The sequence below is a fragment of the Ylistrum balloti genome, unplaced genomic scaffold (assembly GCF_031769215.1).
Source record: "Ylistrum balloti isolate Yb309-2 unplaced genomic scaffold, AGI_CSIRO_Ybal_v1 Utg371048, whole genome shotgun sequence".
NCBI lineage: Eukaryota > Metazoa > Mollusca > Bivalvia > Pectinida > Pectinidae > Ylistrum > Ylistrum balloti.
Genome location: NW_026782580.1, coordinates 255,560 through 278,658, shown reverse-complemented (window position 1 = coordinate 278,658; position 23,099 = coordinate 255,560). Strand labels below are relative to the sequence as shown.

The 23,099-nt window shown below is 34.9% G+C and overlaps 1 protein-coding gene across 1 annotated transcript in view; it reads right to left on the bottom strand.

Moving 5' to 3' along the window:
• LOC132560316 (forkhead box protein P1-like) overlaps positions 1-22,403 on the bottom strand; it is a 40,216-nt gene extending 17,813 nt beyond the window's left edge. The window contains exons 1-4 of the mRNA XM_060224987.1: positions 21,873-22,403; positions 9,012-9,146; positions 8,438-8,701; positions 613-853 (exon numbers count right to left, since the gene is read on the bottom strand). Coding sequence (XP_060080970.1) covers positions 613-853; positions 8,438-8,701; positions 9,012-9,146; positions 21,873-22,403 — 1,171 coding nt within the window. The remainder of the gene's footprint in view (positions 1-612; positions 854-8,437; positions 8,702-9,011; positions 9,147-21,872) is intronic.
• Between the last annotated feature and the right edge of the window lie 696 nt (positions 22,404-23,099).

Here is a 23,099-nt window from a genome sequence, read left to right as displayed (position 1 = left end):
CGTCAGAAAAGTTTCAGAAGAGACATAACCCATTTTATTGTTTCATATGAAAGAAACTTGGTGATTAGACTGATCTCAATAAAACATTATCACTAATGTCAATTGGAGGCAATTAGAATGATTTTACCACAGGATCACTCGGTGCTAATATAATGACGTCATTCATGAAAAGGTGTGTCTGGAAATGTTCGAGAATTTTTTTTTTAAAGTCTGTCTGGTGTTATTTCTACCAATTCTATTTAATAAAGAACTGGCCTCCCTAGACAGGTTCACCAAGTCTTGTGAAAAACATTCTTTACTATGACATTTAAGATGATTTCTTAGCATACATGAGAACATAACTATGATATGTGTATTTAAAAGAATTTTTAAAGAGTATTTTAAAGAATAAGAGAGTAAATAGTAGAGTAGCTTTCCAGGAAATAACTCATCATTAGGCCTGAAAAACTGGGTCATTTCTAACCAACATTGCTTAGTATTTTCTTTTTTTAACCTTAGTCATATTTAGGGAGCTATAACTAAAAATTTTAAATTTCCATTATTATCAGGACAGAAATGAGCAATTAAGGTAAAGGGATAATCCTCCACAAGGTTGGGAGGGAAATAACTCACCTTGAGGAACGCCGAAGGGCTGGACAAGACAGGCAAGAAGGTACTGACGTTGTTGGATCTGAATCTGCTGAATCTGCTGGACTAGCTGCTGCTGCTGAAGAGCCAGCTGTTGGAGCTGACCTTTACCAACCTTGGACTTGTCTGGCTGCTGCTGCTGCATCAGCTGCGACTGTTGCAGCATGTTCATCTGAAGCTGGTCATTTAGTTCTTGTAGCATCTGGTCTTGAAGTTTTTGCTGCTGCTGCGAGAAAAAATATAAAATAGTAGGTACCTGTGAAACAGTTTAGCATCTAAACATTACTGAACTCATAATAGGACAGATATCTCACTCAGGACTCATTGGTATAACATTACTAGGACAGGTATCTCACTCAGGGCTCATTGGTGTAGCATTACTAGGAGAGGTATCTCACTCAGGGCTCATTGGTGTAACATTACTAGGACAAGTATCTCACTCAGGGCTCATTAGTGTAACATTACTAGGACAGGTATCTCACTCAGGACTCATTGGTGTAACATTACTAGGACAAGTATCTCACTCAGGACTAATTTGTGTAACATTACTAGGACAGGTATCTCACTCAGGGCTCATTGGTGTAACATTACTAGGACAGGTATCTCACTCAGGACTCATTGGTGTAACATTACTAGGACAGGTATCTCACTCAGGACTCATTTGTGTAACATTACTAGGACAGATATCTCACTCAGGACTCATTGGTGTAACATTACTAGGACAGATATCTCACTCAGGACTCATTGGTGTAACATTACTAGGACAGATATCTCACTCAGGACTCATTGGTGTAACATTACTAGGACAGGTATCTCACTCAGGGCTCATTGGTGTAACATTACTAGGACAAGTATCTCACTCAGGGCTCATTGGTGTAACATTACTAGGACAAGTATCTCACTCAGGGCTCATTGGTGTAACATTACTAGGACAGGTATCTCACTCAGGGCTCATTGGTGTAACATTACTAGGACAAGTATCTCACTCAGGGCTCATTGGTGTAACATTACTAGGACAGGTATCTCACTCAGGGCTCATTGGTGTAACATTACTAGGACAGGTATCTCACTCAGGGCTCATTGGTATAACAATACTAGGACAAGTATCTCACTCAGGGCTCATTGGTGTAACATTACTAGGACAAGTATCTCACTCAGGGCTCATTGGTGTAACATTACTAGGACAAGTATCTCACTCAGGGCTCATTGGTGTAACATTACTAGGACAAGTATCTCACTCAGGGCTCATTGGTGTAACATTACTAGGACAGGTATCTCACTCAGGGCTCATTGGTGTAACATTACTAGGACAAGTATCTCACTCAGGGCTCATTGGTGTAACATTACTAGGACAGGTATCTCACTCAGGGGTCATTGGTGTAACATTACTAGGACAAGTATCTCACTCAGGGCTCATTGGTATAACAATACTAGGCCAGGTATCTCACTCAGGACTCATAAGTATTACACTACTACCCGAGGTTTCTCACTTAGGGCTCATTAGTGTAACATTACTACCCGAGGTTTCTCACTCAGGGCTCATTGGTATAACATAACCAGGCCAGGTATCTCACTCAGGGCTCATTGGTATAACATAACCAGGCCAGGTATCTCACTCAAGACTCATTAGTATTACACTACTACCCGAGGTTTCTCACTCAGGGCTCATTGGTATAACATTACTAGGCCAGGTATCTCAATCAGGACTCATTAGTGTAATTTTTGTACGCACTTTGTATCATCTTTGAGCTGTGTATCAAACAAATCTTTGACTATGTTTTGCTTAAACAGAAAAATGAATTTACACCTAAAAACCTATATTCCGCAAAACATTATGCATCTTAAATAGAATCTAATTGTTATACATTGTATTTTGTAGCGAAAAGTCACAAAATGATTAATTATAGTGTCTTGATGGCAGCATGGTAGAGACTGTTGATTTTTTAATTGGAATTAAATAGTTACTTCATGGGCATAAATTTTGTTTATTCACATAGTTATGCAAAAATTTAATTTAAAAAAAACAAAGGAGGAAATATAAAGTTCCACAAGTCACATGTTAAAAACACATGTGTCATACATTTGGACAGTCTGACAGACTGCTGTATAAATTTTTGTTCACAAAATTACAATTTTGTTTATTCAGAATTATGCAGGTTTCCAGAAAAATATTGGCCATGTCTGGCATTGAGAAGTTCTGGTTTGAGTGATGGGGTGGCTTACTGTCAGCGCTGTGCACATGCCGTATGTAGATTCAAAGCTCAGTTTATTTAATTATCTTATATTTTGGGCACTAATTGAATAAACAAATCTGAATAAGACAGTTGGAATTATGCGTCCATCAGCACAGTGATAAATACCTAGTCTCTTGACATCTTACAAGTATGCTAACTTTTATTGCATTAATATTGTAATGTGTCCAAATTTATGCATTAGGAAGTCCTAGACTTCTGTTGACAGCCAAGTGACACTGTTTTTGAGAATCTATTTGTCTTGTTGGCACTCTGGAAAACAAACTAAACCAGTTGATCTGACAGGCTTCTACAAGTCCTGAGTAATGTGTGGATGTGTGAATGTTCCTCATTAACAATTGTTGTTGTTATCACAGCTATAAGATGAAATGAAAGTTTCAAAAACACAAGAAAATTGCATTCACATCATTTGTACAACACTCAAAAAGCAAAATACCAAAAACAAAACAAAGGTTCAGTGACAACTAGCTGAAACCCTAAACTTGTTACATTTAGCCTACAACATTTTTTTTTAAACAGAGCAAACTTAGCATGTCGCATAATAGCTACCTTATAATACATGATCACCTGTATACTAATGGTCGTTTATCGCTACAACTCTTGGTAGAGGGAACACAGAGACAACAGACAAAACAATCAATAGTTTATTTATTGGAGCAACCACATATAGAAATCTGTAGCAAATTAAAGCTTAGCTAAAAAACGAAAAACTATAATTAAAACAAGAGGCTATGGGGCATGTATCACTCACCTGGTTTGATTTGATCACAACTGCTTATCTAACTAGATGGGAAGGATTTTTATAATTTTCACCTGAGAAGTCAGTCGTTTTATTTATACCAAATTAAGTCCCCTATATCCAATCATGCTTCAGACCAAAATAGGTCTAAATTTTACTTAAGACAGGCTTCCCAGATATTTCTCTAAAACACCAACTTGACCAAGCTAATCTGCAAGTGGTGTGACCCTTCATTTAAACCATACAGAGTTTGCGTTTACTCAGAAATGCTTCAGAACAAAATAGGACAAAATTCTGTAATTTCTAAAGAAGGAAGACTTAAAAGAAATTGATTTTTTTTCCTCTATTGGGTTCCATCTTTCTGCCTCTGAGGGCTGACCCCCATCATTAATACAAAACTGATTCAGCTTCACATCCACGCGAAATTGAGAAGTAATTCTGGCATTCCTATAAAAAAATGATTTTTTGAAATTTGCTCTTTTTCCCTTATTGTGTGTGCCCCATCTATACTGCCCCTAGGGGCCAGACCCAAGGTTTACACAAAATGATTTTCCTTCAATTAAGGATGATTCAGAAAAATTTGAACAAAATTCTGACATTCCTTCAAAGAATCATTTTAAAGAATTGCCCTGCTCATCTTACCCCAAGACCCACCATTTATACAAAATTTATTCCCCTCCCCCAAGGATGCTGCTGACCAAATCTGGTCAAAATCCACCAAGTCATTCATGACTAGTAGGGATTTTTAGAAAAAGTTGACAGCAGATGACTGAAGCAAGCAATGGCATCAGCTTATCAGTCCTTTGGACCAGGTGAACTAATAAAACGGGAACATCACCTTCATAACCTTTAGTCATTCTAAATCAAAACCATCAATGATTTTTGTATATATATCTAAACAGTGAATTAATTGCTTTGACATTCACAGGATTATGAATGTAGGCAGGATAAGGTCAAAGTCAATGAAGTTTGTTATAGTTTCATGATGAATTTTGTCTTTATCCATAAATGTTGACTAAATCCAGCCCAATGCTCATATTAAACCATAAACAATTTTTATCTTGTTACAGGAGGAGGCAACATCAATTTGCTAACATTACTTGCAATATTCCAAAGCAGTTGTCGTTTCATGAGCTGGTAATACACAACTGGCTATGGTAAGGCTACACCATAGTAGCTCCATACAATGGTAGATATTTTGTAATATTTGTTGGTGCCATGTATAATATGGACCTATTATAAGTGCAGCAGATACATGAAATACGTCTAAAAACAACTTACAACTGTATTTGTGCAATAAAGAAACAATGCTTCAGGGACATCAATAAATGCAATATACAATCAGAAATTGAATAAACAAAAATTGTTTGTAAAATTTGGGAAAAAAAAGGACCTGTTCCACAAGAATATATCCTACAGTAATTGATTCAGTTCATACACTGCATTTTAGACTTTAAAAAACTGAAAGGTGAAGACTTAATACTATAAATAATCTGCAACCGTACAGGAGTGTAAATAATTAAAGCAACATGACCAGCTATAAATTCTGATTTCCCTGCTCTCAGCTCTCCCGAAAAGAAGGAAGAGACGATGTTAAGAATCCTGACCAATGACCATCACTGACCACTCCAATAACAAATTTGTCTACCAGTAGGAGAAAACAAGAACAATAAAACAGCAATCAACAAGGCTGTTCCTTGAGATGAATTGGCAGTATGTCTAGCTGGAGGGGCTGATCTACCCTGGTGTTAGTAGTGACTATCCTTGTTAAGGCTGATTGTTTCTCTATCTGCACTGTTATGTCATTAAGACAAAACTCTCCACACCTGTATCTGATCCCATATATACACCTTTCCTGGTGATCAGTACTTCTAGCCTAAAGCTCTACAATACAAATGGGAAACAGCAGTAATACACCTCCATAAGGTTTTATTAAAACCTATTCCCCTACTTCAGGAACAGAGACTAAAGATTTCATCCTTAAAACCAATTTTCTTGCATCAGGTCAGGAAAAGTAAATAGGTAAAGCTTTCATCCATAAAGCCAATCACCTACTACAGGAACAATGACTAAAGCTTTCACCCTCAAAACCCACCATCCTACTCCAGGAACAATGACTAAAGCTTTCACCCTCAAAACCCACCATCCTACTCCAGGAACAAAGACTAAAGCTTTCACCCTCAAAACCCACCATCCTACTCCAGGAACAAAGACTAAAGCTTTCACCCTCAAAACCCACCATCCTACTCCAGGAACAAAGACTAAATCTTCCACCCTCAAAACCCACCATCCTACTCCAGGAACAAAGACTAAAGCTTTCACCCTCAAAACCCACCATCCTACTCCAGGAACAAAGACTAAATCTTCCACCCTCAAAACCCACCATCCTACTCCAGGAACAAAGACTAAAGCTTTCACCCTCAAAACCCACCATCCTACTCCAGGAACAAAGACTAAAGCTTTCACCCTCAAAACCCACCATCCTACTCCAGGAACAAAGACTAAAGCTTTCACCCTCAAAACCCACCATCCTACTCCAGGAACAAAGACTAAAGCTTTCACCCTCAAAACCCACCATCCTACTCCAGGAACAAAGACTAAAGCTTTCACCCTCAAAATCCACCATCCTACTCCAGGAACAATGACTAAATCTTCCACCCTCAAAACCCACCATCCTACTCCAGGAGCAATGACTAAATCTTCCACCCTCAAAACCCACCATCCTACTCCAGGAACAATGACTAAAGCTTTCACCCTCAAAACCCACCATCCTACTCCAAGAAAAATGACTAAAGCTTTCACCCTCAAGATCCATGCACCTCCTTCAGAAACTACAAACAAAGCTTTCACCACCAGCTCTAGGATCAACAACGAAACTTTCACCCACAAATCAAACACTGTCCTTAAGGAACAATGACTAAAACACCAGTCTTTCTATTTCAGAAATAATGAATGAATATTTGGTCCTTAAGCTAGTCTGCATGCTTACAAAGCCTGAATGAATTTTTCCTCAAAACCTTTCCTTTATCACATTCCTTGAAGATCCATCACTAAATCTTATCCTCAAAACAATTCTTCCCATTCAAAGTAAAGTACAATGACTTTATGTTAGCCTCAAGTGCAATAATAGAAGTTGTGATTTGTATTAATTTATATTATGAAAATATCTGGTATCTGATAATGGCCAAAAAGTAGTAGCCAGTAACGAAGAACAGATGTTAGCTTCTAGAATTCTATTTATAATTCTGTGATCTATGCAAATTTAACATGAAAAGCATTTGATATATACATGAATGTGACAATACAGGCACTCAACACCTCAGAGCTGAAGTGAGAAGGAACAGACAGGTATGACAGGTAACATGTGTTAGTGTTGATGGATAGTCTGGTTGATCTGCTGACCAACAGACCGGTCAAGCCTACGGCCAAAGGACAGCTTGCCTTTTATTACCTGTCAAGGTCAGAATGACAATTCCTTACTGTTAGATTAGATTTGTTACAATTATTACACAGGCAATACTGAGACACATACAATGAGGTTACACCCTTCTTATCAATCTCAGCATTGTTTTTAAAAAGAGGTATATTTCAACCGATTTTAGACATTGTTTTTTAAACATATACAGGAAACATTAACAAATTCTATTGTTTGTGCCCATCATGAAGAAGTATATGTAAAAACACTTGTATGTGTATACAATACAGCTGTTGTAAAGGTGGAAAAAGTTTTGACATCTTGATAACTTATCATCTTAATTTGTTAGTGTATTTTTGATGCTGTTTTAACATATTTTTTATCAAAGTTAAAATGTTTCATTGGTGGACTTTAGTTAGCAGTTAGTGAGATATCACTATTGCTTTTCGATCTTCTCTCTTCACTTCTCTCTATCACTCTCTTTCTCTCCACCAAACTTCACAGAATCACAATACAAACAACCTTGAAACCAATAATTTATGTTCATCCTCACCTAGAAGACAAGAAAATTATCACAGACTTCATTTCTACTTTAAATGTCAAACAAACATGACACACTGTCAACTGGATGAATTAAAACAGTAAAAACAGTCATACAAGCTACACAAATTCATAAATCCCTTCCATTTAGGTAATTCCGATCTTTATACATATTTGTCATTAGCTAGAACAGAATCTGACTAGTGACGCAACAACATAGCTAATGGATCACTTTAACTCATGATTATACAAACAAAACAAAAAACAAAGAAAAAAATATATAAAAAAACAAGAACAAAAAAAAAAAAAAAAAGGGTGAAAATTTTCTTTTATTTTATTCTCCCTCATCAGAAATCATTAGCTGTTTATGGAACAATAACTATTTCAATACCACACTACACTTGTGCAACAAACTGTCATAACTGCTATTTACCATTGTTGTAGCTGATCTTTAACTTGGCAAAATTATTTAGCTACTGTCATGGTATTTTTATTTCCCCCTCAAAAGGTGCTTTTTACCTACCAAAGGTGCATTTTCTTCAAGTTCAGTGTTGTGTCCACACATGTGGTGGATTATATACCTAAGGAGCATTTTCTAAATACATGCAGTGCTGTTTCCTCACAAATTGTGCTATCATGTACTTTAGATGCATCTTCCCCACAAGTGGTGCTGTTTTTTCACATGTGGTGCTATTCTCTACCTACAGTGTATTTTCCCCACGAGTGTTGCTAATCTTAAGCGTATCTTCCACACACATGCTTCCTTTTCATCAAATGTGGTGGTATTTCTCTACCTAAGGTGTATTTCTCCCAAATGGGGTGTTGCTTCACCACATGTGGTTCCATTATAATTGTTGTACCCACCTGGTGCTGCAGCATCATGGACTGGTGCTGCATGATCTGCTGTAGTTGCTGTGGTGATAGACCCTGATTCTGTTGCTGAAGGAGCTGTTGCATCTGCTGTGGCATCATGCCATGTTGGGCAGCAGCCATCATCATCAAAGAGGGGTGTGGCCCTGTGGGAGTGATTCCAGCCCCCAGTTCCACCATACTATTAGATTTTGTCTTACGTTTAGCGGCTCCACTCCCTGTTGTGGACTTGGTATGAGGTGAATGTGAAAGTTGACCCTAAAGAAACAAGATAACGGTGTTAGTATTTCAACTTTTTTCAATGTCTATTTTATCAAAGCAACAGTCTGCTAGCATTTTGATAATTTTAAGAAAAGATGACTGTAGCATAATTCTTTGTTAAGTAAGACATTGTAATAAAAAACAATACAATGTCTGATACATGAATTATCATAGGCACCATGGTTAAACAATTTGGGAATTAAAAAAGTCACTGTGATGTAGATCATGCTACTGATACTGAAACATGTCAGTAAGTCCATGAATTACTACTGAATACTTCCTCAACTCTGTGAAAGATTTGGCATACCTGAGATTCTACCTCCCCGTTTTCTGTGGAGTGAGTATCGCCATTTTGTGTAAGCGGGGATGGCCCTTCTTTGTTCACGGTGGACAGGTTGATGACACCTTCGTGGTCGCCTCCCTTCTCCATCATGCCATTGCTCTGTGGACACAAAAAATTGGTTAATTCTACTGCTGACATGAGGATAAACTGACTAGGTAAATCTATAATGTGATAAATGCTCAGATGGAACACCACCCATGTTTCAAACGGGTAACTGTTTACAGTATTAACATGCACCCCTAAAAACAGCAGTTGCACACTGAATGCCATACAGAGTTATATATGTTTACACAAGGCAAAGAAACCAACATCAAATGAAGATTATAAACGAGTACATTTTTATATCATCAAACAAGGCATAATAGTCAAGGTAAATTAAACATCAACATTACACAGAGCTGAAATACAATAACTGTTGGTTATAACTTTGGCAATTTACAAATTGAAGATAATACACCTGAGTAAAATATTAATTTGTCCAGTGAGGTGGCATCAGGGAGAAAATGTTGCTTAGCAACTATCTCCATCAATGATGCCATACAACAGGGCCAATCAGTATTTCTTAGTGGCTGATCCATATAAGGAAACAGTGTTGCAGCATCTAACATTAGATAGAATTATGTTACCTTGCAACCTTGCAACAAAGCCAATTATACATGGCACCTGTTCTATATAAGGACATTTTCTAAGGTCCTCCTATCCATATAAGGAAACCAGCAGTGTTCAGGGACCAGGTCATGGCTAAAATGCCAAAATTAAATAGAGCACAATAACACCAATTGGATCAACAGACTAGAAGGTAGCAGTTATAGTGTAAAGGTTAGCAAATTAATTAAGGGCTGTAAATTGGTAGTCATAGACTAAAGGTAAGTTAGCAACTTTAGATAGCTGATGACTATGAATAAGTGGGTTAAGCCAAAAAGTTAGCAACTGAAGGTAGTTGATGGCTGTGAATAAGGAGGTTTAGCCAAAAGGTTAGCAACTTTAGATAGCTGATGACTCTGAATAAGTGGGTTTAGCCTAAAGGTTAGCAACTGAAGGTAGTTGATGGCCGTGAATAAGCAGGTTTAGCTTAAAGGTTAGCAACTTAAGGTAGTTAATGGCCGTAGATAAGTGGGTTTAGCCTAAAGGTTAGCAACTTAAGGTAGTTAATGGCCATAAATAAGTGGGTTTAGCCTAAAGTTTAGCAACTTTAGATAGTTGAAGGCAGGAAATAAGTGGGTTAAGCCTATAGGTTAGCAACTTTAGATAGTTGATGGCTGTGAACAGGTGATTATAACAGAAAACTTTATCCATTTAATAATTGTTAATATCTTTCAAATTTTATGAAGAATTTGAGACTCTGACAGCACACAAATCAAACTTTATCTTCCTTCAATATGTATGTGTTTGGGCCACTAACATACTTTGCATAACTTTATAGACCTAAATCACATTCCTCGTTATAATCAATCATTACAACAAGAGCAAACTCTGTACAAATAAATATTGTCATCATAATGTTCACATCACAATGACAAATACTTTTTTGTGTAATTTTATGAGAATATATATACATGTACAATGTAGCTTTCAATCAATCAAATTTTAACAGCATTCATTTGACCTCATTAACTTCACTTGAAGCATCAGCAAATTACTTTATTTGAAAAGCTGTCATAAATATGTTGTTACAATATGTACTGTATATCTTAATTGTTCCTACAGTCGTTTGTTTCCTGTTCTCATCGTGGAATATGATTAATTCAAATATTTTTTGTTATTTTATAGATAATAATTCATGTAATTTATATATCTACATTGGAACTTCTGTACATAATTTGAAAAATATCTCATTTACTAAGTTTTAAAAGGAATTTCTTAATTAAATAAAAAAAAAAAAGAAATGAACTAAATTTGAAAGGAACTCTGTTCTAAATTTGAAAAGCTCATCTATTGTACATAAGATTATGTCTTGACAACAGTGACAAAAGCTCTATCTACATCATCAAAAGTCATTGAGAATTATTTTTACCTTCTTCCCGGTTAATTCACAAAACTTGCGTTGAATGAAACCTCATTTAAAAAAGAGATGTACAGGTAAAAATTTTGAAAATACATCAGTAATATGAATGAAATAGAAGTAAATAATGTCTTGATTTTTAACTAAACTTCAATATAAAAATTACACAGACAATATATTGTCATTGTGCAAGACAAAGTACAGAGATGGACTTACGAGATTTTGGTATTGGAAACAAAGCTGGTCCCAGACATTGTTTGTATCATAATTAAAAAGAGGCACCACACATTTAAACTGGGTCGTATTGTTTACTAACAGGGTATTTAGGGTCTGTGTGACACTGTAAGACTGGGACATCCAATACCTGGTGTATGTATGTAGCAGGTTTAAAGAGGCAATGATCCGACAAATCTCAGACACTCGATAAGATGTTAACAAGATAAAACACCTATGTATGTACATATATACACACAGGAAAAAACCACCCTACACTGCATGGAGTAGCTGTGTGGTGTAACCACACTTTAGAGTAAAACTGGTCCAGCACAAAGAATTTCATAACCATTCAAGTCAGGGAATTGGCTTATTACAGGACTTTTTTTTTTTTTAGGGGGGGGGGGGGCATTGGGATTGGGGAAAGGTTCTGCTACTGTAACATGGAGCTTGACTCGTCTACCCTAACTACCTAGCTACTATCACTAAGCTGGCCTCAAGCTCTCGCCTTTTCTACCTCAGCTACTACTTTCTGAGCTGGCCTCAGACTCGCCTGATTTACCCTCGCAATAAGTTTCTGAGCTGGCCTCGATTGGATGTATTAAAGTTTTCTTGTTTACTATGTAACATATTGAAATGACCTGATGATATCTATAAATTGTTACAAAAAAAATTAATAAAATAAACAAATAATGAATGCCATATTTAATGTAATTATTATAGATCAAGATGTGACAACTGATAAGAAACCGAAGCCAATATTTGCTTTATGAAACACATGTAAGCAGTACCTGGTTATAAGGGCAATGTTCTACAGGCTGTACTTGGCTCAACAGTAGCAGGGGAAATGTGTCAGTGGGTCACATATTCCATATATATACATACAATTGTAGGAAGGTATCAGAATCTCCTCCTTGAGGCTCAGACTATTTTCATTCATGATGTGAATTACAATTGAAACCCTACACAAGGCCGTACAGGATGTGGTCCCTAGTATTTACATCAAGTGGTGCAGTGTATGCTAAAGCAGTCATAATTATCTCACAAGTCGTATACACATTCTTATTCCCAATTATATCCAAACACTTAATTCTAATTCATTTTAAGAAAAAGAGTACAAAGATATAGTAGCACTCCAATCCTCCTAAATCTACTTGGAACCTTTCATACAACATACAAATTTTAACAAGGATTTCAGCAAGAATAACGCACAGTTATATGTTGTTCGTGTAAATGGTTATCTGTTTCTATGATATATAATGTTAGAAATGATTGGACTCATGACCATCATAAGAGTTCACATGATACAAAGCGTACTGATATCATTCTATCTGATTTAATAGCCCCTCTGCATAGCTATGGTAATTAAAAATATCTCAACAAAACAGTCAGTTCAACGTATTTATTTTCAAAATTAATCAAAACAAAAGCAAAAAACTTTCAGACATGAAAAATCAAGCATTTATTTATTTACAACAGTCACAAATAAATAATTATAGAAACCATTAAAGCCAATGATCAGAAGTCACCAAATGACCAGTTCCATGTTATTCTCATTTCTTTCAAAACATTTCCAGGAAATGTACAAAAAAGCTTTGTATGGGACCAGAAATTGTGTGTAGGGGTTTTCTGTGTGACATGACTAGGTAAAACAAGGCTGTATGCTTTGATCATTTTGTCTGTCAATCTCTGACAGGTGCCCAATTAATTAGGTGATTAAAACAGGACAGGTGAGACAAATGTAAATGTTGTAGTGTTTCCGGCAAATTTGTGATTCTGTCGGCAAATCTTGCTGGTACATGCTGTTCAACATCTTTACAAAACAACAAGACCAGCACCTCTGGTGCTTTCACTGGGACAAGTTACAGTAAAGACACATCTGCTACAGGCAAACAACTCCTGTAGAAGTTTATTATTTCTCAGGTCCTTACTCTATTAAGGTCTGCACATTATAGTCAATACAATTCCATATTCTTTTTTTCCACAGCTGTTTGACTACTACAGCATATGATGCTATTGAGTGCAGAAATGGATTTTTTTGTCAGTAACAGTTCTATTTGCCATCTTGTACAACCTGTATGATTATATATCACACCATCTTTTTGACTTATATTTGAATTTTATATAATATTATATAATGACAGTATCAGATGGATCAATATATGTAGACAAAAAATGCATACTTCAATTAACCTGTTTAAAAGTTAACATAAAAGAGTATGTTTAAATTTTGTATTGCCTTAAGTGGTAGATCTTTATATCACCAAGTGCAGAAACAACCTTAAATCCCGCCCCCGCAATTCAGGTTCTAAACCACAGAAATAACGCCTATCATTAAACGTGTACTTCACAAATACAGTAGGTCCCGACCTCCCTGTAAAACATTGTCGCCGGTAGTACACACTTAACTCGCTTGGATGGAAACCAAACTTAAACAATACAATCAAATTTAAAACAAAAGAAAATGATTCATAGCACTTAAAAACATTCACAATTAATTAATTTCTACTACTGTTGGTACTGATGGACGTGTAATTATAACTAAATTGAATCTATCCATCACCGGCTAAGAAGGCGGAGAGGGATCATTTCAGATGTATCTGTGTCTCAGGTGTAGACTAGTTACAGACAGCTGATGTACTTTTAAACCTTAAAGGTAAAAACAAATAAACACTAATAAACTTACATAGCACGGCAGCTAGCCCACCAAAGGTCCTGACTCACGAGGGAGGGGTATCACATGATACTGCACGTCAGGGACATTTCAAATTCATCAACTCTTTTCTCCATCAAACACTCACGCGTCATAAGGTAAATTGGTAAGAAATACAAAGACTGGTGTGTAGGGTCTGCCTGTCAATCAACAGGTTAACTTATTCTATAATTATGATATACCTGAATTAATGTGAATCATCATACAGTCAACACTTGGTATCATTGTTCCCTGTTACATCATTCATAAATTAATGATTATGCTATGTCATGTTAATTTGTATGTACTGAAAAAGGCAAACTCTTATTCCTGTATGTCTATTTCACAAACTTAATTGTATCTTGTCAGATGATGGGCTTTTATAACAAATATACAGGACGGCTTCGAGTTTGAGAAATTAATGATGCTATGAATTAATCAACTTGATGACACCAACAAATACTGTCATCATTTCTCCACTTCCTGTGCAGCAAACCCTACCCATTATCATGAAAATTAAATGGAATTCTTCAAAACACTCTGCTAAGAGTACACACATTAATTTCATGTTTTAAAATGTTCCAAATACTACATTTAATAAATCATGTTTATCACTCATATATAACTCTTTCTGTTTTCCAAACTAAGTCTAAATAACTACATGATATTAAAATGAAATTATCAGCAGAGCTAGTTTTTCAAGTTAGAAATAAAATATATAAATATTCAGCAGGAAATGGAGATGTCTTACATAGAAACACAAACACTATAAACAGTTAACATCCTGTATAAACCAGATGTTCTAATACTGGCTCGCTTATATACACACACTGAACATTACAAGCCTAATCTTCAGTAACACCAATAACTTTTAACTTCAGATACATCACTGAGTCAGTATCTATCAAACACATCACTGAACCAGTATCTATCAAACACATCACTGAGTCAGTATCTATCAAACACATCACTGAGTCAGTATCTATCAAACACATCACTGAACGAGTATCTTTCAAACACATCACTGAGTCAGTATCTATCAAACACATCACTGAGTCAGTATCTATCAAACACATCACTGAGTCAGTATCTATCAAACACATCACTGAACCAGTATCTATCAAACACATCACTGAACCAGTATCTATCAAACACATCACTGAGTCAGTATCTATCAAACACATCACTGAACCAGTATCTTTCAAACACATCACTGAACCAGTATCTATCAAACACATCACTGAACCAGTATCTTTCAAACACATCACTGAACCAGTATCTATCAAACACGTCACTGAACCAGTATTTATCAAACACATCACTGAACCAGTATCTATCAAACACGTCACTGAACAAGTATTTATCAAACACGTCACTGAACCAGTATCTATCAAACACATCACTGAACCAGTATCTATCAAACACATCACTGAACCAGTATTTATCAAACACATCACTGAACCAGTATGTATCAAACACGTCACTGAACCAGTATCTATCAAACACATCACTGAACCAGTATCTATCAAACACATCACTGAACCAGTATCTTTCAAACACATCACTGAACCAGTATCTATCAAACACATCACTGAACCAGTATTTATCAAACGCATCACTGAACCAGTATGTATCAAACACGTCACTGAACCAGTATCTATCAAACACATCACTGAACCAGTATCTATCAAACACATCACTGAACCAGTATCTTTCAAACACATCACTGAACCAGTATCTATCAAACACATCACTGAACCAGTATTTATCAAACGCATCACTGAACCAGTATCTATCAAACACATTACTGAATCAGTATCTATCAAACACATCACTGAACCAGTATTTATCAAACACATTACTGAACCAGTATTTATCAAACACATTACTGAACCAGTATCTATCAAACATGTCACAGTATCTATCAAACACATCACTGAATCAGTATGTATCAAATACATCAGGTCATTTGCATGCATGCTTATTCATAATGTGTATTATATCTGTATTAGTCACTTTATAATTAAGATACCCTTTCGACACAGATATACACTGATGATTTAACATAACAAGTATAGAGAAAGATTATTTATAGATTAACAAAATTTAATTCATACGCTGCCACTGAACAATCTAATAAATTCTTCTCACCAAATATAGTAGCGGTAAATAATTGCCAAATATGGAATATTTTATTTTAGTAGTTAAGTCAGAATTTAGTTATACAGGTTATCATTATGTAGCTGTATTATATTAGTTTTCCTATTAAAATAAATTATAATAAATTGTATTATGAGGAATGCATGGTTAAAAAAAAAGAGTGGTTTAATCACAATTTCTGTGTATAATTTCATACATATACCTGTGAATTTATAATTGATTAATTACAAATTGCAAGACAGGTTTCGAATTACATAACAAATTAGCGCAAATTTCTTTTCCAGCAAATTTGTTTGTAGTTTGAATGTTGCAAAAAATTTGTATAAAATGAATATTATGTTAAGAATATTAGAAAATGCAACGTTTTGTGTGATAAATGGTGAAAATTTGAGAAAAAGGTAATGCAGATAATGTGATGAATTACCATGACTTTTTTTTGCTAACAGTGGTGGCATATTTTCCAATGACAACAGGAAACAAGGATATATAAGGAACTATAACTGTTTTATAACTATATCCAGATTTGATCATTGGTTTTGATGAACCCCATTGAATTATAATTTTACACACAAATATGAAATAGGGAAAATAAAACAGAATTCTGAGTATGAAATTGTTTAACTTGTACTTTGAAATACCAATATTTACAATGCAAGTGTTTTTGATGAAGCTGAAAACACTTAATCTTTCAGAACACCTGTTCTTTTTTCTTTATACTTTTCCATGAGCTTCTTTGTAAACCATTCTTTTGTTCATATTTACCCATACTTTCATTGAAATCATGTTTGAATTATGATTCTGATACCCCGTCAGTATTTTCTTTGTTGATCTAAATAATAATGAGGTCTTAAGTGACAAAGTTAATAAGGGTGTATTTACTTGGCCTAACTCTAACTACTTATGTGTTATTTAGTTTGTATGTTTGAAGTAGAAGTCTTTGACCAAATGAGGTGGCCTGGGATGAACTTTAACTGCCTATTTCCTCAAACACAAGTAGAGGTTGACACTAGTGTATCAGTTTCTTTTGTTACGACCCACTGGATGCACTGTGACTATATACTCTGAACCTGTAGGTACCGTCATTAGAGCTATACAAAGTGCATGTGGCCATTGAAAATCAAGTCAGCATTCCATAATTTGTGTGTCTCACGATGGTACTTGAGAAACAAATTTGTTATCGTTAAGGGATTTTTACATACGACAGGTTCTGCTATTCAGTTAACTAGCCAAGTCCACTTACATATAATACATATTAATGAAAACTGCTTCATATGTTACAGATTTTTTAAGCTCTTATTTCATACTACAGATAACTTACATCACATGATAAGAAAAGAAAAACTTCATAATTTTTACAGGCTTTAAATTATAAGCTTTAAACTTAAACAGTTTTCAAGTATTTGAAAATATGATCACAGCTGTATGTATTAAAGCAAAATTACAACCCGTACAGATATAATTGATAAACATTTCATGATGCCTGCAAAGATTTTTGTGTTGATCAGGAGATAAACATTTCCTATGATGCTTTTTGTGATTCAGGTCTTTCTCCTCAGGTGAGAGGACAGGTATACAAGAAATCTAAGACGACAGAATTTGATCTGATGTGCTTGAGAGGTTCTCTCGGTATAAACATGGTTATAACACTGAAATAATTTAATGCCGAGTTGTATCACTCTAGTACATAATGTCACTTTTAGCTCAGTTTCTTTAAAGTGAACTTCTACCATGTCTGATAAACGATAGCGATAACATCATAAATATCCTCAGAATGTTTTCAGCAAACACAAACAAGAAAACAGAGCCTAATGACAGGAAGTGTTATCTTGTTTATCCACTAACCGTGCATCCCTTCTTTTCAGGCGAATTTTAGCACTCACATGAAATCAACATATAAATATAATAATATTACCAACAAAATATGCCTTTCCTAATATAAGCAATCATAACATAATGAGATTTTTCATAGTGCAATAAAAAAAATTGTGACACCTGTTTTTAAATCAATACTACAAATGTCCTCATTTCTGAAGTTTTGTAGCTAGTATTTCATAACTATAACAAACAGTCAACATCACATTTTCAAAAAGACCTTAAAGGAATTTTTAAAAGCTGTATCATACAGGTGTAAGAGGTGGAAAAAATGATAAACATGTTACACATCACCATTGGTGGTCGGTTTTCTTTTTCTATTGGTGCAGTCAACGTAATAATTTATTCGTGTTAATGAAATGATTGTGCAATTCAAAATGCAAATACAAGCATCCTCTAATAAACACCTTCAATGAAATATTAAAAATAAGTCCATTTTTTTTATTGAAATGTCTAAAGGTTGCTTGTAAATATTTGAAGTATTATGAATAAGACAACCAAGATCTCCATACCTTTGAACTACTGACTACAAAGGTTTTGATCATTTTGTCATATAAGATTCCAACAATAAAAGTTTTCACAACCATCACCAAATCATTGACAGATACTGACCCTAACACTTCATTAAGCGATCATTCCTTGATGGAAAGGTATATGTACAATTCCAGATCAACCGGATAGAATCGCTGAAAACAGTTGCAATGTAATGATTGTGCTTCCATGACTACCACGACTTTTCAAGTAACTTATCACCACAATATAACATTTACAAGTCTGGCAAACATTTGGTATCTTAAAAAAAAGTTGATATATCCTAAATGAAGAGAAGAGAAATTATTCAGGTGGAAAATTTTATTTAGAAATTTAGGGGACAATTGGCTGTAAGCAGATGTGATAAACCAATTTAGGGACATTCTTAAATTAAGGCTTTAGTTGATATGTTTGTTAAAAATGATCTACAGATATGCATGCAAGATAATTTTTCTATTTCTAATTACTGTTGCATTCAAGAATAACCTATTTGATGATCACATAGAGTAAAAACCATAAATGAGAATGTCTTGCTCTCCAATTGTAATAAAATTCCAATAAATACCAGATTTGCCAGGTGTTAATTGTTTTACTATGGAACAAAATGACTTGTGTATCTTTACAGTAGGATAAATTACCGGTTAGCCTATCTCATCACATTGTACATATATATACATCAAATAATATGGTATATCTGATACTAAAAGGACATCGGATTGTCAGGCAGCTCTCCTCGACTCTGTGGGGTAGAGCTATTTGTATGTATAGGGCATTGTTTATGTTTATGCGACCTTACAATACCCAGATAGTTGCAGATTGTGGCTGTGATAGGTTCCTCTCAAACACATTCTTATCAATACCCTCTTTTGCACTACTCATATTATGATATCAATATTAATAATAAAAATTGCAGGCTATCATATAGATAATATCTAATTCCACAACAATTCTGGCTACCCCATACATGTGTATCTACACAAAGCAGGGACAAGCTTTATTGGCGAATAAATATAGGAGATAATAGAAATTCTATCTGTTGATCTTGAAACTACCTTTATATGTATACAAAAACTTAGGTGTATGACTACATGTGTTTAATGATAAATGATCGTTGCTGCCTGCATGTGTTTATCATAGCTAATTGGTTATTGTTTAAATAAACTAAGCAAGCATAATTACTTAAGTAAACAGTAATTATACGGCCTCTAATACACAGCCAACTGATATGACTATTTATGAATGATATCAAGATGTTGAGTGATAAAGATTGTGATCTGTATCATCAGAATGTTTTATTAGTTTGAAGTTCTGCATGTCCAGAGTTGTTTGTTATCAGATGTATAATTGATATAATATATGATGCAAAAATGTAAATGTTCTACTTACACGTGGCTTTGTTATCTGTGTACCTAACTCCATATAAAACAACAACGCTGTCTGTCAAGTATTTTGCAGACCTTAGCAGAATTACATATATATCTGCACATGATTCATAATTTCATACATTTTGCTCTTATACTTTATCAAAATGTCTGAAGACATCAAGAATTTTTTTATTACTAATTGTCTATTCCTGCCTTTTCATTTATCAGTAAAGAAATTTTACCTGAAATTTTAGAATTTGCCGAAATCTTAGATAATTTATTTGCATCAAGTGAAATAATGAGCGCGGAAAAGGTGTATTTTTTCTGGCAATCATGGTTAACAATTTTCCTTATCTAAAAAAATCACATTCCATCTCAACATGTAGATACAAGGTTTCCTTGGATCCTTGTCCCAATAATAGCATATTACACTCACAAAAGTATCCCATTTCCCTTGTAATTACAGACAGCAGAGACATTTGAAAAATAAATATTGATCCACAGAATAATAAAGTGGGGTTTAATTCACAGTATTCTGATGTGTTTTTTAAGGGCAATTTGGTTTCTTCTAAAAATATTTTTACAAAAAAGAGATTAATGTACTCCTTTGTAGTCTGACACGATTCTAACAAATTTAAAACATTTAAATTTCTGAACTGTAGTAATTTAAATGTTTCTGACCTTTAAAGTTTAAATGTACATTAAATACATTTAAATCGCCACTGTTATGTCATATCATATGCTGTAAGTGCTCCATGAGGACTTCAAGTAATTAACTACAACACAGATTGTTCAATTACATGTAAAATTTTTTCTGCGATATTTTTTTTCAAGGTAAATCATTCACTGAAATTGAGTTGAAGATCACTTTAAAATTAAGTGTTTTAAACAACAAAATGTGAGTGAGTGCAAACCCTGAAGACACGAATAGGCTACGTACTAAATGCCAGTGGGGACAGACACTGACAGTTCTCAATGATATCAATCCTTATGACTATAATCATATTGTTTTCTATCAATTTAGACAGGTGAAAAGTATCAATATGCCTTCAAGACAGAATATTCAAGTACATGAAAGAGATTTTTTTTTCTCATCATATTTAATATACATTAATTTTTGTTAATTCTTTTTTTATTGATTTTTTTAAGCCAATATTTATCATATTCACTATCAATTTAATATTTAGAAATTTTTCTTTTTCTTCAGTCATATCTTTATAACTTTAAAACTGAAATATATATTAAAGCATTACAGCACACTATAAAATACAAGTAAGACCAATCCTAGCGTAAAAACACCATCAATGAAACATTTGATGAATATGCCAAATAATAAAATACACATGCTATTTCTAATTTCATTTAACATCATACTAGTAATACTTTCCTGTATTTTTTCTTTTATCAAAATGACTTAACTGAGATGACTCAGATAAAATTAAATCACAAGACGTAAACAAATTTGACAACTTAATCATTAGATTGAGTCTGTTGTATCTTATTTCCCGTTAGAACTTAAGTTGAATTCATTGTTTTGTCAAATAAATAAGTCTTCCTGAGGATGTCAAAATACTGGGAATATTATACCCCTCCTTTCTCAAGCTGGCCTGCTCAAGATTGTATCCTAAACAATGTTCTCTTTACCATAGATGCTACCAAGTGAGATATTTACACAACGAAAGAGACGGATCAATATGACCAAAATCCTAGATGGTATTTAAACAATTATCATTTATCCCATTCAATCAAAACACCATACTGCCATCAACAAGAAAAGAAAGTTTATCAAAAAGGACTGCACTGAGCATGAACAGAGAAAAGCATCAAGATAGGAGACTTTCTGTCAAAATAAACTCGAAAACAATTGCAAATAGCAAAATCCCAACACCCCAACATTAGGTAAGATAAACAGTGTTTCACATACAGAATTATATGTGAGTACAGAACAAGTGGCATTATTTGGGGGTAGATTTGATGAACAAAATTCTCACCTGAGGGGAGTGGGGTGATCTGTGTTTGGTCACCATTGAGTTCACATCCCGGTAATCTGTGTGGCTCTCCTGGCCCTCAAGGGGGCTTGTCCTTCTACTACTTGGTTGGGACTGACTCCGTTCCCAGATCCTCATCATTCCTGCAGACTTGGAATATGTTTCATGTGGTAGTTCGCTATAGCTGGCTTGGCGAGCCAGGTGTTTTTCATGCCGTTTTCGAGTACTGGAACTGTCACTGTCCCGTTCTGGAGGTGTAGCAAGAGACGGGTGGGTCCTGTCCTCTTTTTGGAATAATGGTGGAGAAACATGTTCCTGTGTCTCGGCCACTGGTGGAGAAGTTATGTGCTTGTTACGTTTTTTGTGTGGCAAAGCTGCATTAGAATTATTGTGCCAAAGTTCATCCTCTAGGTAAGCAAGATGATGATAGAACTGGTCCCGAGACACATGCAGAAGAGGTGGCGGTGGGTTTGTGCCATAAAATGGAGGCACGTCACCATTAGCATAGTGAGGGGTATCCAACTTAAGACTCATGGTCACAATCAAGTCCAATACCACAGAGAAATGATAACAAAAATCAACCAAAGACTGAACTTTAAAGTCAAAATTCAAAACTGTTTAAAGGTAATGTCATTATGAAGTAAAAATTTTCCTGAAGTTAAGGTAATCCACTTGATGATGAATGTGAACTTTCAGTGTCCGTATATCTCCTCAATAATGAATCAAATGTCAGAAAATTCCCTGAGAATGTCTATCATACACTTAAATACAGTAGACAGGAAGGAAACACAAAAAACACCTCCGTAAATGGGAGGAGTGTTCACAATGAGTACTCAAGATCTGTTATTTAGAGACACGCTCTCCATCCTCAGACCCATATACAATGACCTGCATTTAAACAAAACTTGGTTGACATTCTAATTATATAAGTGTTCATACACTTTCTCCATTTCACGGTTTGTCAGCGAAGTGCGATGTCCAGAATCACAGCATCGGTGTACACGTGATCACTCTGAAATGGTTATCACCTGTCGATGCCTGTATTTGCGTTCACCATCCACATAGTATCTAACTCTGGTTCCAATGTCTTCAGCTCCAGTATATTTAAAATCTAAGTAAACATGTTCAAACAACTTAAAATAATTCTGATAACCTTTTTTTTTGTAGTTGATATCAAATATACAGATTATTAATTTTCTATCACAGAGTTAAGAAAGTTCACTTGTCTAT